Source organism: Myxine glutinosa, chromosome 7 (assembly GCF_964187855.1).
Source record: "Myxine glutinosa chromosome 7, kmMyxGlut1.1, whole genome shotgun sequence".
NCBI lineage: Eukaryota > Metazoa > Chordata > Myxini > Myxiniformes > Myxinidae > Myxine > Myxine glutinosa.
The window spans coordinates 69,295,593-69,315,933 of record NC_136267.1 but is presented as its reverse complement, the minus strand read 5'-3'; the positions used below and the strand labels follow the sequence as shown (position 1 = coordinate 69,315,933).

The window sequence follows — 20,341 nt, the reverse complement described above, 5'->3', positions numbered from 1 at the left end:
CAGGAAATTGACATCTGCTTCGCAACGTGCTATCAACCATCCGGCAAGCACCAGCCTCCTGACAAAATCCCCTGGCGTAAGTTTATGCCGGATGTGAATCCGATATGGATGTTGGTGGAGGTCCAGTTTTGTGATTCGGTTGAATGTTGCCGAAGGCAATCCCGTCCCATTTCGTCTTGCGCTGGTATCCCTAGGATGCTCGAAAACTTGCTGCATTACTGCTGCAATGTTCATTTCCGATCGCCCAGTGCGCCTCCTACCAGAATTCTCCTTGTTCCGGTTGAGGCTAGTGCCATGCTCTTGGTATTTTCTAACATTCGCCCAGATGGTTTTGGCTGCTGGAGGCTCCCGTTCTGGGAAACGTTCCCTGAACGCATCATGAATTCGCTGCAAACTTCCAGTTTGGTGAAAGGTTGTAACCACGAAGGTCCGCTGTTCAGTCGTAAGTTGAAACATCTTTTCAATGACTCAGACTGTTTCTAAACCCATACACTGTAGGCCCATCTTAAATACCCATCTTAAACAAAGGATGACGCAACCGAGGATTACCAGACCAGCTTAACAATTTTACATAATCAACTTGGCAGTCGACAAGTAATGCGTCCATTTAAAACTGTCTTGCCAAACAGTTTTATTGCCAAACTTGCCAGATTAGCCAAACTTGTAAAAATGCGATTTGAACTTGTCATTTTCAAATGTGTGACAGCAATAATGCATGAAAGGCATCAATGGAAAGCTGAGGATCTCATAATTGGTAAGCCACGTGTAAATTGTCAAACTAAATAACCATTGCATATTAACCCCTTGAATTCGGATTACCTTTTTTTTGATACGCACTGTATACATACAGTGCCTTCAGAAAGTATTCACACCCCTTGACTTTTTCACATTTTGTTGTTACAGCCTGAATTGTTTTGTCACTAATCTACACATAACACCAGATAATGTCAAGGTGGAATTTATTTTTCAGAATTTTTTAGAAATTAATTAAAATAAAAGACATAAACATCTCATTTACATAAGTATTCAACCCCATGGGTCAATACTTTGTAGAAGCTCCTTTGGCAGTGATCATAGCTTCGAGTCTTCTTGGGTATGTCTGTATCAGCTTTGCACATCTGGATTTGGGGAGTTACTCCCATTCTTCCTTGCCAATTTGCTAAAGCTCTGTCAAGTCTTTTCTTTCATTTGCGTAGCCCCCACCTCAAGTGGCCGTGTAGGCTTTGTGGTGGGCAAAATCCCATTTAAAAAAAAGTTAGATGGGGGGCGTCGGTGAACAGCAATCTTCAGGTCTTTCCACAGATTAATCAATAGGATTCAAGTCTGGGCTTTGGCTGGGCCACTCAAGGACTTTTACGTTCTTGTTCTGAAGCCATTCCAGTGTTGATTTGGCGGTAGGCGTGGGGTGATTGTATTCTTGGAACGTAAATCGTTGCCACAATCCAAGGTCTTTTGCTCTCTGAAGCAGGCTCTCCTCCAGGATTTGCCTGTATTTGGCTCCATTCATTGTTCCCTCTAACCTTACAAGTCTCCCAATCCCTGCTGCTAAACAGCATCCCCATAGCATGATGCTGCCATCACCATGCTTCACAGTGGGGATGGTGTTAGATGGGTGATGACTGATGAGCTTTGCTTGGTTTCCCCAAGATGTAGTGCTTTGCATTCAGGCAAAAGAGTTCAATTTTGTCTCATCAGACCACAGAATCTTTTGCCTCATTCTTTCAGTCTTCCACGTGCATTTTTACAAACTCCCGGCGTGCTGTCATGTACCTTTTTCTCAGGAGTGGCTTCCATCTGGTCACTCTCCCTAAAGCTGAGATTTGTGAAGTGCTGCAGAGACTATTGTCCTTCCGGCAGGTTCTCCCTTCTCAGACAATGAACTCTGTAGGTCTGTCAGAGTGGCTATTGGGTTCTTGGTGACCTCCCAGACCAAGGTCCTTCTTGCTCGGTCGCTCAATTTGATCGGACAGCAAGCATTAGGAAGAGTCTAGGTAGTTCCATTCTCAAATTATGGAGCTCACTGTGCTCTTGGGAACTTTCAACACTCCAGAAATTGTTTTATACCCTTCCCCAGATCTATGCCTCCTCACAATTCTATCTCTGAGTTTTAAGAACAGATCCTTGGAACTCATGGTAGATTTTATGCTCTGACATGCACTGTCAACTGTGGGATATTGTATAGGAAGGTGTGTTTTGTTTTGTTTGTTGTTGTTGTTGTTGTATAAAAGATCGAGGCTTGTGTAAGAGCTAACACTAATCACATAAAAACAAACTGACACATAAAACATATAATAAAGGGAGCGGGAGACAAGATGGCGAGAGAGAGGGAAGCACACAAGTACAACAGTAGAGAACAGGGATATCGGGATATCTGTGGGAGGGAGAGGGCTTGGGGGGAGGGGGCATGGGAATGGGGTTGGGGGGGTGGGAGAGGTATAAAACACATGGACACTGCTAGGACTTCCAGGAAAGAAGTCGGTATTTAAAAAAAGTGGATCTGGGGTGAATTAACGGGGGTAGAAAAGATCGAGGTTTTGGATGGAGGAAGATAAGAGATGGTGGTGAACAGCTGTTTTAAAGACATGGAGGGAGGAGTGGGATTGAAGAGAGTGAGGGAGTTTGCTCCAGAGGCAGGAGAAAAGAGGAATTAAAGAGTGAAGGTGAGCAGAGAGTCTTAATTTTGGCAGTTTCACCATAAGAGGGTTGCTGGCAGATCTTGTGTGACCTGTAGGAATATTTGGGGGACAGAGCACAGACAGAGTTGGGGGAGCTAGGCCGGAGAGGAGTCGGTAGAAGACAGAAAGACCACCAACCTGCCTGCGGTGAGCGAGTGAAAGGCCCTCGGATTTAGCTTCATCGTGGGAGATTCCAATGATTCTGAAAGCTTTGGTTTCAACAGGGTGAAGCCGATCTAGGTGTGAGGCAAGAGCACCGGCCCAGAGGGGAGACCAGTATTCCATTGAGCTGCAGATGAAAGCCTTGTATGTGGTGAGGAGCTCAGGTGTGCCAAGGAAGGACTTCGCACGACGGAGGATGCCCAGTCGGCGACTGGCTTTGGAGGCCAGCTTGGAAATGTGGTTTTCCCAGGAAAGATCATGGCAGATAGTGATACCCAAAAGCATGAGTGACAGAACTTCTTGGAGAGGATTGTTGAGAAAGTAGATGGGAGGGTTGTCCAGTCAGTGTTTTCAGAGAGACATCGTGAGAGTGTGAGATTTGTCAGGATTGAAAGACATGTTCCACTTGTTTGACCAGTCTGTGATTTTGTCCAGGTCTGCAGAGGGTGAGGAGGCTGCAGACTGCCGATCTGAGGGATGAAGAATGGAGCGACAGAGAGTAGAGTCATCAGCAAAGAGATAGAGAGGATTTTCCAGAGAGTCGGAGAGACCATTGATGAAGACCATAAAAAGCACAGGGCCCAGAACAATGCCTTAGGGAACTCCAGCCTGAACAGGAGGGGGGAGATGAGAGAAATCCATTCAGGGCCACACGTTGACTACGACCAGAGAGGAAGTCTGCAAGCCATGCGTGGAGATTTCCATGGATACCATAGGAGAGTTTGGTGAGCAGAGCGGGGTGCCAGACCGTATCAAAGGCACGTGATATGTCAAGGGAGACAGTGCGGAGTCGGAGTTTGGCATCGTGCGGAGTCAGCTGTGTAGCCGTTTGAGGTAAGGGAGGGGATGGAGGGGGAACTAACACCAGAAACACACTTGTTTCGGGCTTTGTGAAAGGAAATGAGATTGCCTTCCATTGGATTTGCCTTCCAGGAGGCGAAGGGAAGTTGTTTCAGGGCAACTGCCTCACCACAAGATGCCATGTACCATGGATGGGAGGAAGGGTATGACAAATGAAGACGAGATGGGATAAATCTGTGCATGAGAGCGAGTAATTAATAAGAGGAGATCTGAAATCAGCAGTTGGGAGAAGGCACCCTTCAAATCTGGGAGAACTAGAGCAGTTTGCACAAGAGGAGTGGGCCAAACTGCCAGTAGAAAGGTGTAGGAAGCTCATTCATGGCTATAAGAAGGGCTTGACTGCAGTTATTTTGTCCAACTTAGCTGTGCTACCAAATATTAAGCCTCGGGTTTGAATAATTTTATCAATGCCATTTCTATTTATTTCCTGATTTAAAAGGATATGTTAAGTTCTGAATCAAAAACAAAGGTTCTGTCATATTAACAGTGAAATAAAGAATTGTGGAGACCAAATACTTTTATAAATTTCAACTTATTTTTGAGAAAATTTTGAGTTATTTGAAAAAAGTGCAAGGGTGCCAATATTTTTGGCCACGACTGTACAGGAAAAGCCCCACCATTTGCTCACCTTTGTTTTAACAGGGAAAGCATACCGAACATGAACTGTATGGTGAAGATTTGGTTAATCGAAAAGATATATGATTGCTATTGCTTATGAATGTGAAAGTTGGTGAACGTGTTAAGAACCAAAATACACATATAATGGTACTTTGCTACATGGCACAGGCCCTCTTTATTATCGAGGCAGAGCAATAGTTTGGATTGTGGTTAAAATCCACAGTTTTGATACTGATTTTAAGGACAAAGATTGTATTATGCAATTTTATTCAAAATTCAAGCTAGGATAGGGGTGTGGGTGGGACATCTATATAACTCTTTCATTTATCAAAATAAAAGATTATCTATGGGCCTGCCAAAATATTCTTGACTCAAGGATACTAAAAGGGAAAACCTACCAAACATGGAGCTCCACAAGAATGAAACTCAAGCAGTGTGAGGACAATCCCCTGCAGAGACGTCACTCTTGGCAGATGAGCCAAGACAAACGCTCTCTTGTTACAATGTCATCTTCTTGCACGTAGCCTCTTGCCAAACGCCTCTCCTTAAAGTCCACTTTCCCTCCCCCATCATAGTCGATGCAAAACTCCAAGCATTCCTGTCTCTTCCACCCTGCAGAGTAATTGCCTCACTGACTGACCCGTGCATGGCTGAATGGCCCCCTCTCAGGCACTGAGACCCCCGAGGCTTTGATCTCTTGCATGGCTCTTAATGGCACGGCACAGCCAGGCCACAAGGCCGAGACCCATAGATGGCCCCCATGACCAGGAGGGTACGGTGATGCTGTCACCAAGGGGGCAAATTGAAAGCACCACAACCAAATGGCAATCTAACCAATTCATTTACTGACCCAATCGACTTTATCTTGACCTCCACAAAAGATTATCTTTTATACCAGGGTTTGTGCGATCAATATTTGCCTTCTCTGGATTATTACCTCTGCCACCAAAGGTATGTTTTCACTCCTGCCTGTCTGTCCGTTTGTGAACAAAATATCTCAAAAGGTTGTGGACGGATTCAGACGAAATTTGGCAGAGATGTAGCATATGTGACACCGACGAAATGATTAGATTTGGTGAAGATCCGGATTTAGTTCCGGCTACTAGAATTTTTAAAGTGATTCTTCACCATTGGGGGATTGGGCCAAAAACGATACATAGCAGGATATCTCAAAAAGTTGTGGACGGATTTGGACGAAACTTGGTGGATAAGTTGTGTGTGTGACAAGGAAGACAACAACAACACAACAACACGCATTTTAAGGCCATTTTCCCTGCTAGAGCGGGGTTTAGCCTTGCGGTCCCCATGACAATCTCCGTTTTGCCCTATTTTCTGCATCTCTCCTTGTTAACCCCCTTGCCCGCATTTCTTCTTCCACCATCTTCAGCCAAGTCTTTCTCGGTCTTCCCCGTCATCTACTTCCTTCTACATTCATTTCCATCACTCTTCTCAACCAGTCACTCTCATCCTTCCTCAACACATGACCAAACCATCTCAACCTGTTCCTCTTCACAGCATCAATCACAGGCTCTATTCCCATCATTTTTTGCAATTCATCATTTGTCTTCCTCTCTCTCAACGATACTCCGCACATCCATCGAACCATTCGCATTTCCACCCTTTCCAACCTTCGTTGCTGCTCTACGTTCATTACCCATGTCTCGCTCCCATAAATCACAACACTTCTCACACATGCAGCATACACCTTTCCCTTCAGCTTCAACGACACTCCCCTCCTCATCAGCACGCCACTCAGTTCCCGAAACTTATTCCACGCACATCTCACTCGAGCAACCATTGCAGAGTCTGATCCACCTTCCCCATTCAGCATGTCTCCGAGGTAGCAAAATGTTTTCACACCTTCCAGCTTCACGCCGTCTCCAAGATCCAACTCAACATTTCCTCCATCTGCAGCTCTCTCTGTGCACACCTTACATTTGAATGTAGCTGCCACACTGGTTAATGACCCTCTCAGACCACTACATTTTTGATGAACCCACTCAGCCCACATTGTACATTGAGTGGAGTTCAATGCGTGTGACATTGTTTGTGACAAGGAAGAATAGATTCAATTTTGGTGAAGATCTGAATATGGATTCGGATATGAGAATTTTTTTTTTTTTTTTAAAGTGATTCTTCACCATTGAGTGAATGGCCAACCAGGCGGAGGTATGCTCTCTACTGAGTGCCATTCTAGTTCTGACATGTGATTTCAATGTTGTAATAGTTACATACAAGGTATATTTGTGTTTGATGAATTATGATTACGTTAACAAAATAAGTCCATGAAAGCTCATTGCAATTCCTTAAAATAAAAAAAGCAAAAATTACTTTTTTAGATGGGATAGGGGAGTGGGTGGGAGATGCAAGTGGGTGGGAGATGGGATAGGGGAGATGCAAGGTGAAAAATTAAAAACATGCAAGCTGTAATTGCATTACAAATCATTTATCAGTTTATTACAATGACTACAAAACTAGCACAGGTGTGTGTGCACAACACAAGCACACACGAAGCACTACTAGTTAGGGGACATGTACATATCACATGCACAAGGTGGGTGGAGGGGGGGAAAGGATGGGGAGGGGAACAATGTGTCACAAATGCAAAAAAAAAGAAGGAGAAAAAGAGTTTAAGATAGACAGGAAGGATGAAATGAGAGTTGGGAAGGAAGCTGAAGAAAAGCAAAAGGAGGTTTAGAAGAGAAAAGGAGTAAATGGAAGACAGTGAAAAGGAATATATAGGAGAAACAAACTTTGAGACTGAGTAAGGGTGGTCAGAAGTTCCACAAGTCCACCAATTTTGCATACCTAATAGGTACACAGCCCGTTGAAAAATCTATGAAAAGTAACAGAAAATACTGCAGGCAATGTCTTTAAAAATTGCTTATTGTCCTATCATCAAGCTTCAAGTTGAGTAAAGTGTCCTTGCAAACAATTGCTCAACTTTCTAATTATTTTACTCACAGGCCATTAGAACCACTTAAAGTGAAACGATTTCTGCGTTGCAAGAATGCACTGGGTATGTGAGGTCTCATGAGGATGGTACGCTGCTGCCCGCTGGCTGAGCCTACTGCAACAAATTAACGTGAAACAATCGTCTCAAAGGACTTTATTAAAAGCAATAGCTGCAGTCTATGCACACAAGTTCAGTATCAAACAGAAATTTCTAAATTATATCCAACCATGGTGGTAATTTTGGACAAGAAAAGTATATTTTTCACTGCAAAACAGGCAACGCCATCGATAGCCCCAGTCTCGTACGTGGGCTACCAATGTGCACATAAACTGGAAACATGTCAGTTGAAAACCAAAAGATAAGTTGGTAGTTCTTTCCAATCAGAATTTTATCAGACATCTACAAACACCAAGAGCTGAATACAAATGACTAGCACTTGGAGCCAGCATGGGATATAAATTAACTGACAAATGTTTACATCAGCATTAAAGGAAATCCAGTAAAACAGAGATACACAAACAAAAACAAATGCAGACCTAAGGACCTTTACGCTCTTGAATAAGTTTCCGCTGCTCCAAAGGGCTCATAGATTTATAGCCTGATGGCTCCAGAGAGAAGGATGCAGTTCCTGAAGTCAGCGTCCGCAAAGTGGTGGAGTAACCCTGCAGGTGGGAAGACAAAGCCGCTGCTGAACCAGACTAAACCAATAATACTAAATCATTCTACAAGAGCTCTATGCACCTTATGTAGACACTGCACAGTGCAGGCAGACAAAATAATTTTACAAATCCTTATTCTCAAGCTCTCATAGGATAATCACCATCATGTCAGCGAGTGGGACGCTCGCAGAGACGACCTGGCCATATCTTCGGGCATGGATGCTTAAAACGGATCCGCGGCGCTGGGCCAGGTCAGCAAGCACAAAACTCAAGTGTTCTTCAGGTACCAATATTTCCAACATCATTAAAGGCTCAAGGATCTGCCCACCTGTCTCCAGCAAGGCCTACAGAACACGGAGACACACACATTTACAGGCACGTAAAACATTCTTCTTTAGTGGGAAATACAGTCGCATTGCCCGCATAGAAATAAACATAGGTTTATTATTTTCTTACATACACAACTAATGTACCCATCCTCTTATACTCCTCTTCAACAGCACACAAATATGTACACATCTCCCTTCATCTTTCGAGGAATATTGAAGAAAATACGAGTACAATCAAAGCTTTTCCATATTTCTTTCCTCCAGTCTTAAGATTTTTATTTTATTTTTGTCCTTTTATCGGATCATGCTTTTATCATTTATCGATTGCCCGGTCAAACAATTTTGCATAAACTAGATTTTGCAGAAAAGTGCAGCCTTTTGCGAATCAAATGGGTGGGTTTTCGAGCAGCCAAAGAGTTCAATACTTGACCTTGTGTAGACACTGCACAGTGCAGGCAGACAAGATAGCAAGAGAGGTGCTCGGGTTCACTGTAATGGACTGCACACACACATGTACGTCCTGAACAGGGTAGCCCAAAATGGGACCTGCAAACAGCACGCGAGGATAGGGAAGGGCTGTGGGAAAGTCCATTGATGAACCTGATCACTCTCAATAGTGTACATGTTATGTACATGCCATGGTTTTGATGGAGTTTTACATGCAGGTTCATACTGCCGGCATTTCTTTTGCACTTCTAACACTTACATCATCATTAACTTTTTTCCAAGTTCATTGTTTACTTTATTTTAGTTCAAACTTAAATGAGCGCACTTGGTCATTGATAATATTGTTGTGTGTCTGCCCTGTAGTGAACACCGCAGGGCGACACGGATGACCAAACGAGCTTTAACTCCAAGGCATTCAATCCAATGGTGGACCTTTGTTATACGCGCAGGGGAAAGAGTGGGGGGGGGGGGGGGGGGGCAAAAAAGCTACGAGCGCTTACCTTCACGGGTCCACCGGCCATCTTCACAACTGCGACAATTAACTCAACCGACACAGAATTCAAATTGCAACAAATAAACAGGTTTAATGAAAATAAATGCCAGCAAACAAGAAAATGCACGATAAAACTAATATCCTAAATGGGATGTCCCCACACAGACCCGTATACACACAAAGGGAAAAATAACTGGATGTGTGTGGCTCTCAACTAGGCACCTACCTCTGTGCAGCTCTTAAATCTCGTCAGGAATCGTCCCGGAGTGTCACAGGCCTCCACGACCTTGCGAGGGAACCACAGGCTGCACTGCCGCGAGCGGGAACTAGGCCTCGCTGTGCAGTCCACTTCTCTCGCCGCCGAACACGAAGTCAGCAGGCTGCACACGTTCCACTCGCCCCCGTCGATCTTGTTCACCAACACCGACACGCCAAGGAAAAGAAATGCAGGCGTGTCTTCAATCGGAACCCCGCGTCAAGAAAGCACGCAAATGCGTCCGCCTTCAACCAACACCTCCAAGTCCAGCTCAAGAGGCACCGTATGTGTGACTGTTCTTTATGAACTCCAGATGCCGAGAGCCTATATGTGACCGTTCGCTATGGAGTCCCGAAGCAGAGAGATATATAAAACCGTGATCGTTCTCAATGAATGTCCCTCACTCAAGAGCGCTATGAACTCCGACCGTTCGCCGTGAAATCCAGAAGCAGAACGAGATACGATATCGTCACCGCTCACCACCAAAGCCAGAAGATGAGAGACAGCCAAGAGACGAGAGAGAAAATGTCGGGGAGAGCGCTCTTTTATACTCGAGGCTGACGTCATCCATGCCTGCTCCACCAATCCCCTTGTCCCATCTTAGCAGTCCTTGTGCCAATCAATTCCGGACAAATCACTTCTTCGGGGCATGGCCTTACGGCCCTGCCTGCTTTTGTTGCGATGTGACGGCTGCGGAACCATCGGTAGTTGAATGTCCCAGTTCTGGTCGCTTTTATTTAGTGTTATAATGCGCCATTGCCTGGTTTTGTGTGTGTGTGTGTGCTGCTGGTGTCATAAGCGAGGTTTAAACCAAGGAGGAGGATTGAGGGGGAGAGGGAACATAGCTGGGTCAGAAAGTAGGAGAAGTCAGACAGGAATGATGGGTGTGGTTTGGGAGGGCGGTAGACGACAGCCATGACTGACTGCGTGTGACCAGAGAAACACAAGTGCGCAAAGTGGTTTTTCAACACTATCACAAGTGCAAAAAGTGTTTTTTCCACACTAATACAAGTGCAAAAGTGGTTTCCTGCACCAACAGAAGTGTGAACGCTGGAACCTGTACACGCTGGCGTTGCATATCCGCCGCTTCTCCGACTGGATGGATGTACAGGGTCTGTTTCTAGGGATGGATGTACAGGGATGGATGTACAGGGTGCGAAAAGTGGTTTTTCAACACTAACACAAGTGCGCAAAGTGGTTTTTCAACACTATCACAAGTGCAAAAAGTGTTTTTTCCACACTAATACAAGTGCAAAAGTGGTTTCCTGCACCAACAGAAGTGTGAACGCTGGAACCTGTACACGCTGGCGTTGCATATCCGCCGCTTCTCCGACTGGATGGATGTACAGGGTCTGTTTCTACCTTTCTGACCTGACATCTCACACCTGTCCTGCCTTTTCACACCCGCACGTGCCGCGTGTTCTCCGGCTGGATAACGGAATCTGCTTTTGATGGTACGGAATACGGAATTCGAAAGGCCCGCTCCCGTTGTTTGTGTCCGTGGCCTTGTTTGCCGGTGGCCTTGTGGCCTTGTTTGCCGCTGTGGTCTTGATTAGCGGCTGCAGTCGTTTGCCGCTGCGTTTGCCGCTTTGCCTCCTCGACCTTGGCCTCGTACTCGTCCCTTCGCTCCTGCCTGGCATGGCTCTGAAGTACTCCGCCGCAAGGCTTCTTCTGCTCAATACCCGCTCCACCCCATCATGCATCTCTGCCATCAAATCAAATGGACTCCTCCGACGACCCAGGTACATTCACCGTGGCTCCGGTCGCAAGTTTGTTTATTTGCAATCACTATCAGGTCACTCCATCCCCGTCCTCTGGTCGGCTCAGCGCACTCTCACTCTTCGTCCCAGCGCACCTGGTCACAGCAACCCACACGATCGCACCTCTTGCCTACGAACCCTGGCTAAATCACCTGAATTCATCCCTGCTGTTCAAAACAACATCAAGCTCACCCTGTTCAACACCCGGTCCCTCAACAATAAATGCCTCATCCTGAACGAATACATCCTGGATAACAAACTGGACTTTCTCTGTCTCACCGAAACCTGGCAACAACCTCTGGACTACTACACACTCAACCTCACCACACCCAGTGGATATTCCTACGTCAATAAACCACGCTCGGAGGGCCGAGGTGGTGGAATTGCCGTTATCCACCGTCAAGACATCAAGACCAACCTCATCTCCATCTCATCTGCTCCATCATTTGAACACCTGGCTTTAAAACTCTCTGGTCACACGCAGTCAGTCATGGCTGTCGTCTACCGCCCTCCCAAACCACACCCATCATTCCTGTCTGACTTCTCCTACTTTCTGACCCAGCTATGTTCCCTCTCCCCCTCAATCCTCCTCCTTGGTGATTTCAATATCCACATGGACTCCACTGACTCCACAATAACCACTGACTTCACTGATTTACTCACCTGCTTTAACCTCACTCAACATGTCGACTTTCCTACCCATATCCGTGGTCACATTTTGGACCTTGTCTGCTCCACTGGATTAAATTTGCACCATCTCTATGGCTCCGACCTCACCCTCTCTGACCACTTAGCCATCACTCTGACCATCAACATCCCCGCCCCAACACCAAGGCATTATCGCACAATCAACTTCCGTAAGCTAAACGCTCTTTCACCTACCTCATTCTCATCCACCCTCTCTGAAAAAATGTCCACTTCTCCCTTCATTGACCTCCACACCCCTTCCGACCTCACTGACTACTACAACCACACTCTCTCCTCCTGCCTTGACCAGCTTGCGCCTGTAAAAACCAAAACAGTTTCTTTCACCCATTCTGCTCCCTGGTTTACCCCTGAACTCCACCTGATGAAAACTCGTGCTCGCCAACTTGAAAGACTCCGCAATAAAACGGGTCTCACAGTTCACTCCCAAGCCTACAAGGACCACATACAACACTACAAAGATGCCCTCTCCCGCGCCCGCTCTGCCTACTACTCTCAAATTATCCACTCTGGCTCCGGAAACCCAAAAGCACTCTTCTCGACAATAAACAAACTCCTCCGCCCCCTGAACACCACCACCCAGTCATTCACAGTAGACAACTGCATCTCCTTCCTCTCTTTCTTCCAACGCAAAATTGACAACATCTACAACAGCTTGACCACCACCGCACCCGCTCCCCCTCCAACCACCTGCCCCCCCTTGTCCTGCCATCCCCTGTCTCGGTTCTCCCCAATCTCTCCTACTGACCTCTCTGAACTCCTCATAGGAATGAAAACTGCCACCTGCACTCTTGACCCCATCCCCTCCAGCTTTGTCAAAGCCTCCCTCCCTGCTCTCTCTCCACTTATCATTGCAACAATAAACTCCTCCCTGTCTACAGGCATCGTCCCACCTTCCCTCAAAATTGCTGCTGTTACCCCCATTCTAAAAAAACCTGGTCTAAACCCTGACACCCTAAACAACTTCAGACCCATCTCCAACCTACCCTTTCTGTCAAAAGTTTTGGAACGCGCTGTAGCCACTCAACTCAAACATCATCTCTCTGCCAATAACTTGTATGAAACATTCCAATCCGGATTCCGCTCCAACCACAGTACTGAAACTGCTCTCCTCAAAATCACCAACGACCTTCTCCTCTCCTCTGACGCTGGCAACCTCAACATTCTCGTCCTCCTCGACCTCAGCGCTGCCTTTGACACCATCGATCACACTATCCTCCTCACCCGACTTGAATCCACCTTTAACGTCACCGGCACTGCCCTCTCTTGGATTAAATCATACCTCTCTGACAGATGCCAGTTCATCTCCATCAATAACTGCAAATCCCCCACTGCTCCCCTCCCCCAAGGTGTCCCCCAAGGTTCAGTTCTTGGCCCCCTCCTCTTCATCCTTTACCTGTCCCCGCTCGGTCACTTAATCCGCCGTCATGGTCTCCAATTCCACTGCTTCGCCGATGACATCCAGCTTTTCATCTCCACCAAGTCTGTCTCCACCGACACCCACTCTATCCTGACAAACTGCATCACTGAAATAAAATCCTGGCTTCAAATCAACTTCCTCAAGCTTAACTGTGATAAATCTGAAATAATCATCATTGGCCCAAAAACGCTCACAAAATCCACGCATAACTTTGCCCTCAACATCGACGGTATCCCAGTATCCACCTCCCCTCACATCCGGAATCTTGGCGTCATCTTTGACCAAACCCTTTCCTTCGACAAATACACTAAACAGATCACAAAGTCAGCCTTCTTTCACCTGAAAAACATTGCCCGTCTCCGCTCATCCCTCTCCTCCACGGCTGCAGAAACCCTCATCCACGCCTTCATCACCTCCCGTCTGGACTACTGCAATAGCCTCCTCTATGGTTCACCCTCAAAAATCACCAATAAACTCCAATACATTCAGAACTCCGCTGCCCGTCTACTCACTCATTCCCGGACCCGTGACCACATCACCCCCGTCCTTTACAAGCTTCACTGGCTCCCCATCCCCCAGAGAATCCAGTACAAAATCCTCCTCTTGACATACAAAGCCCTCCATAACCTGGCCCCATCCTACCTGGCTGACCTCCTCTCCAGACACACTCCCACCCGCAACCTCCGCTCTGCTGGTACCAACCTCCTGACCCCCTCCATCCGGACCAAATTCAGATCCTGGGGGGACAGGGCCTTCTCCATCGCTGCTCCCACCCTCTGGAACTCACTACCTCACACCATCAGAGACTCCTCCTCACTCACCACATTCAAAACATCACTAAAGACCCACCTGTTCAACGCTGCATTCAACATTCAACCCACAGCATTTAACCCCTGACTATCTCTTCTCCTTCTCCCTCCTTTTGCTTTAAATATTTCCCTATTGATTCTTGTCTTGTCTTTTTGATTCTTGTCTTATATATATGCCGTATATCGCTGCTGTTTGTTTTCTTGATTCTTGTCTTTTTGCAATTGTTGTTTTCATGTATTGTTATGCATTATGTTTTCCACTCTGTCAAAGCGCCTTTGGGCTTCTGGAAAAGCGCTATACAAAATAAATGAATTATTATTATTATTATAAGGAACAGAGGAAAAATAAGAGGCCAATACATACAGGGGATTAATTACCCATAATCCCGAACTAATTAACATAACCCCACCCCTCGTGATGGGAACGAAGATACGCGCTTACACGACATCCGGTCTAAACAAATTTCCTACTTATGTACAAGGGGTTTCATCTTCTTCACGACAGTCGGAGCACATTACCTATACAATTCCACCTGGATCTAAGGTAATCATGGTCTACCCCCTAAAAACGTAACAATATTTCCAGAAATTAGAAAATTTAATCCCTAGTGCCACTAACTTTTATTTATAACATGGTGCTTACACCAAATAAACACAGGCACCACATCTCAACCAATCCAGGCATGGCAGGCAGTTTACCTCATTCCCAAAGGTCATTAATGAGCCAGCTAGGCTTTTACTGAGAATCTGACAATGACAAGGTGATTCCTCTGAGACCGACTTTGGTTCCAGAAGCTTACAATCCAAATCATTACCGCCATCTGTCTGTCTGTTTGTTACTTGGCAATTTTTTTTTGACAAGTATGTTGATCACTCCGGTTTGTGTGTTTGTTTGTGTGTGTGTGTGTGTGTGTGTGTGTGTGTGTGTGTGTGTGTGTGTGTGTGTGTGTGTTTGTCTGCCAAGAGGTCAACATAGGCTTAAGGTCAGGTCAACCACTTTTTTCAAATTTCTAAAATCCTCAATTTTCATCCGATTGATTTGAAATTTGAATAGGATTTTCATATCAGCTAACTGAATTCAACCACCAACTATTTTTGAGATCAACATAGGCCAAAAGGTCAACCACTTTTTTCAAATTTCTAAAATCCTAAATTTTCAAAAGGATGCTCTACCGAGTGCTATTCTACTTTGTTCTATTTTGCCAAGTGTCGCTCTATGAGTGATTTTTAACTTGTTTGATTGTGTGTTTACAGGATATCTCAAAAAGTTGAGAACAGACTCGGACAAAATTTGGTGGTCATTTTGGCTTTGTGACGAGGAAGAATCGATTAAATATTGGTGAAGATCTAGATCTGGATACGATAATTTATTTTTATTGATACTTCATCATTGAGAGATGGGACGAAAACAATATATAACATGATATTCCAAAAGGTTGTGGATGGGCTATGACAATCATAGGTGGATGAGTTGGTTAGTTGACAAGAACAAGCCAATTCGATTTTGGTTCAGGTCCGGATCTATATCCAGATCCGGCCTATGAGCGGATACAAAACAAACTGTTCAGCCTGGCAGAGGGCCGTTTGCTCTCTACTGAGTGCCGTTTTCGTTAATACTGCAGCCATCAGTCCGATTTGAAACCAAAACATTTGGGATTCCACTCCAGTGTCCTCATGACGAAGCTACCACCACCTAGTTAAGTGTACACCTCAAATTAATCCATTAATTCTCGGCTAAATATTTGGAGCATTAGTGACCAATCTATGGAGCAGGTTCAGTCCCTGAAGCACTTTGACTTCAACACCACACATGACTTGCCCAAGTATATCTTGGTGCTTGGTGCAGACTCGGTCCTCCACCTCTCACAGCCGACAAGATATTTGTCCATTTAAGTGAAATGAAATCTTTCTCTTTATGTGACAGGTCCTTTGCATTTGCCTTTTCACTTGTGTAGTGGCAAAAGCTCTGATCATCATTGGTATTCTCCATCAAAATATTGATGGGAACGGCCCACCATTCTCTCACCGAAGACAGCCTTGTATCATTAAGGTTTTTATGACCTCTCATCTAGTGCCACTGTCCCTGCACCTTTACCCTTCACCATTTTTAGCTTCTCGAGTTCAATTAATATTGATCAAACTTTCTGACCATCTCTAACTCTCTGTAATTCCTTCTGAAACATGAAGAAGAACCTTCGAAACATTCAAAATGGCTGCTCATTTACCACACCCAACTGTAATCCTTTTTACTCTGGCTAAAACACTTAGTAAATATATTCCAATGTCAGTACCTTCAACTTGTATGTTTAACTCTATGAATTCACACAACAAACAATGGAGCTTTTACAATGCAATGAACATCTGAAGACCAACAATAAACAAATGTCAAATTGTACAAATATCATATGTTTGTTGAGACTACAATGTAGTTGAGACTACAATGTATGTAATGACTACAATGTCACCTTGTGAAGCACCGCTCTCAATGCCACTCTGCACTGACTCCATAATTTCTGGCCTCGGCACGGGACCTTCGCTGGGAGCCCACGAGATACAAACGGGACCAGCACCGGGCTGTGGTTGAATAAAAAGCTCCACAGACACGGAGTGCAGCATTTCAGCCTGGTGACGCTCCAGAGAAACTGTGTAACATTCACCGTGGTGTTATGATTAAATAATCGAGGTGTAACACAATGGATATACTGTTTTAAAATCACGTTATAAAATAAAAGTAGAAAGAATATTAATTTCACAAATATTGTATTTTTCCAATTCCAACATTTCATAGAGATTTTCAGAGAGATCCTTTTTTTCATAGAGAGGTCAAGGAAGCATACATGGAAGAGCAAGAAAGCAGAGGACAAGAGGTCAACATACAGACAATGAGAATAGGGGAAAAGGTGAACAAGGGATGGAGATACAGGCAAAGAACACATAGCGAGCACAAGTGGGGCCATACAGACAAGCCTATGGATCAGAGGGGATAAGTACAGTTTACAAAACCAATGTGAGCAGGCAGGAAATGCTGACAAACAGGCAAAATGTTGAAAGAAGTGACGATTGGCTGAAGAGAAGCGTCACATTGAAAATATAAAAGATCACGAGCAGGAATAGGGGACAGCATGTGATGGCAATGTCCACCTTAGATGAGAGGGAGGAAAGAACGTGACTGGTAAAACTCGAAGAGAATTCTACAAACATATTGTTGCGGATATGGGATTTGCATCCATCCATATCCGCTTGTAAATATTCCCCTATTTCCTCAATACTTCCCAACTCTCCCCAATCCCCCATTCCCTAGTCCCATTTTCTGTAAACAACACTCTGTAGACCCGACCTCCCCCTATTTCCCCCATTAAATGTCGCGCCCAGGTCCACCGCATCTCAGGTAGACAACGATAGGACATCTTGCTAGTTATTCTTAGTCTATGTCAGTTAAGGATTCGTTTCCATTAATTCTGACCCTTCGTTGCACCAGAATGTGATTGTATGGCACCGTTAGGAAGTTTAGGACCTCCCAATACCTCCCCGCAGCTCTTCCTCACAGCTCTCTTCAACAACAACAACAACAACAACGAGCGCAGGGAGTGCGCGTCCTCACTCCGGCTTGGTAGGAGTGGTGGGAGGACACCAGGCCTTCCCAACGAGCCGCCATCGGACATGTGCTCGACGGGGTTACCAAACAGGGGCTCCCTGTCGGCTCCTCGTCAAGGGCGGAGCCCGGTAACCCCCGCACCCAATGGAAGCGGCGGACCGGCCCCAGTTGGGGCGGAACCAACCAGCCGAGGGCGTGTCACTCCCCGCTGAGCATGCGCAGTGAGAGAGAGGTGACGGCAGAGATGCGCGCTGAGCTTGGAGCAAGCAAGACCACCTCCGATCGCTGTGAGACCTCCCTGCATCTTTGGACTGTGCTTATCCTGTCCCCGAGCCAAGGTGCACCTTGTGCCTCGATCTACCTGTCCATTCCTGCCATCAATCCCCGTGTGAGTCTACCTTGTCCGTTTGTCCGTGGTCTGTCGGGGAATAGATAAGACTGTATTTAAGTGCCCATCTCTTCTGTGTCTTTACCTCACTCTGCCTTGTAATCTACCCCCTTTTCTCCACCACTGTAATTATACCCTCCTCCGGAGGTCTTGAGAACTGTACCCCCCTTGCGTCGTTTCATCTTTCCCAGTCGTCGTGTCCTTTCTATCATTGATTTGGCATAGCGTGATTTGGCCAACGTCTGGGTGAATCGGGTGAGTCGGGAAGAAACGGGGAACAACTGTTCGGCCGCGGTTACCTCCGCTCGGTAAATAACATCCAATCCGCGGACCGTAACAATATATATATATACATATATATATATATATATATATATATATATATATATATATATATATATATATATATATATATATATATATATATATATATATATATATATATATATAATATATATACATATATATATATATTATATATATACATATATATATATATATATATATATATATGATGTTTTTTTTCTCGACGTATTCAACTCTATTTTCCCAATCTGGAAGTCAATGACGTCATCATGTAGCAAATTATTTTGAGGGACTATTACATGAGGACAACTCCCTCATCCCCCTGCCCCTGCACTCAATGATACATCTCATACAAGTCTCTTCCCTTGTTTCCTTCATATCCTGACCATTTATGTGACATCATCCATGTGTGTCCCCCTTCTCCTGCTGTCCATTTTGTTATGTTGTGTCCTGATCCATTCAGTGTTCTAGCTCTTCCACGATCCTCGACTATGTATACAAAAAATATATAACTCTACTTTTTACAAGTAGATCTTAAACTAAGCTGATCATAAGAGATCATCCACAAACAACCAACTCTACTCGTGTAATATCTACGATCATGGTGTCTGTTTAAGAAAGGCAAAAAAACAGAAATCTTCTTCATGACTAAAGTCTGGCACATCTGGAAAACCTATTAATGCAGATGATGAGTCCCCTTCTTCTGGAGAGTTTCTCAGCCATCATTGCATTTCTGGAGTTATATGAGAGTTGTAACTACAGAAAAATGGTAGAAGGTGCACAGTCATTCAGAAGGACCTCCCTTAACGAGCGAAGGGAATTAGAGTCAACCATAATGAGTGTACATGCATCACATGTAGACCAGACCAGGTAAGGCAAGCAGATGTTTCCAGGGGGAAGAGCGTTAATGAGCTAACTGGGTTTTTTACCGACAATTCAGTAGTGGCGTGGCATTCCTTCTGCAACTAAATGGGCTCAGTGAAGCTTGTAATCCAAATCCCTCATACTTCATCAACTCAAATAATAATCAAATCCTTCATCTGGATTTGAACCCACAACCACTGTGATGCCAGTCAAGTGTGCTCAGGAACAAGCCAACAATGCACCTAAAGTATACACAAAGAATTAAGTTAAGCACCCCCCCCGTTTTTTTACAACCTCGCACATTACAAGTTTGTTGTCGTCAAAACAGTGTAATATACCCATGTTATTGCTATATTTTCTGGAGAAGTGATATTATGGTCACATAAAAACATAACAATCATGCCGTTTTCAATATTTTATTCTGAATAATTTAAGGTGAAATTTTTTGGGAATTTTAGGCATATTTTCACCTCAATTTAAGTATGGAGCTATAGGTCCATCACGGACAGTGTGGATGACGTTTATGTTTTCTAACGTACAGTCATTGTTCTGAGAAGACCTCTAGCGATCTTTGCGTCAATAACGTGTGTAGGACCCACGTGATCGGATCACTGACTCAACCCTACGTCTCATAGACCCTGTAAGCCGTCGTATGCGTTGCTGTGGCAGGTTGTTCCATTCCCGATGTAATGCACGTTCCAATTCATCCAGATTGGCTATTGGAGGGACCATCTTCGCAATTTGTCGTCCCAACATGTCCCGAACGTGCATTACATCGGGAATGGAACAACCTGCCACAGCAACGCATACGACGGCTTACAGGGTCTATGAGACGTAGGGTTGAGTCAGTGATCCGATCACGTGGGTCCTACACACGTTATTGACGCAAAGATCGCTAGACGTCTTCTCAGAACAATGACTGTACGTTAGAAAACATAAACGTCATCCACACTGTCCGTGATGGACCTATAGCTCCATACTTAAATTGAGGTGAAAATATGCCTAAAATTCCCAAAAAATTTCACCTTAAATTATTCA

General features: G+C 44.9%; 1 protein-coding gene across 5 annotated transcripts in view; it reads right to left on the bottom strand.

The window, feature by feature from the left end:
• Positions 1–6,746: 6,746 nt before the first annotated feature.
• GFM2 (GTP dependent ribosome recycling factor mitochondrial 2) overlaps positions 6,747–20,341 on the bottom strand; it is a 120,838-nt gene continuing 107,243 nt past the window's right edge. For 2 of the 5 annotated variants that reach the window (XM_078781827.1, XM_068122505.2), the window contains exons 18-21: positions 16,616–16,792; positions 8,691–8,806; positions 8,093–8,275; positions 6,747–7,934 (exon numbers count right to left, since the gene is read on the bottom strand). In XM_078781827.1, coding sequence (XP_078637953.1) covers positions 7,809–7,934; positions 8,093–8,275; positions 8,691–8,806; positions 16,616–16,792 — 602 coding nt within the window. In that variant the 3' untranslated portion in view covers positions 6,747–7,808. Of the gene's footprint in view, positions 7,935–8,092; positions 8,276–8,690; positions 8,807–9,426; positions 9,610–16,615; positions 16,793–20,341 lie in introns of all 5 variants that reach the window. The other 3 variants (XR_013624090.1, XM_078781826.1, XR_013624091.1) reach the window with 3 other exon arrangements.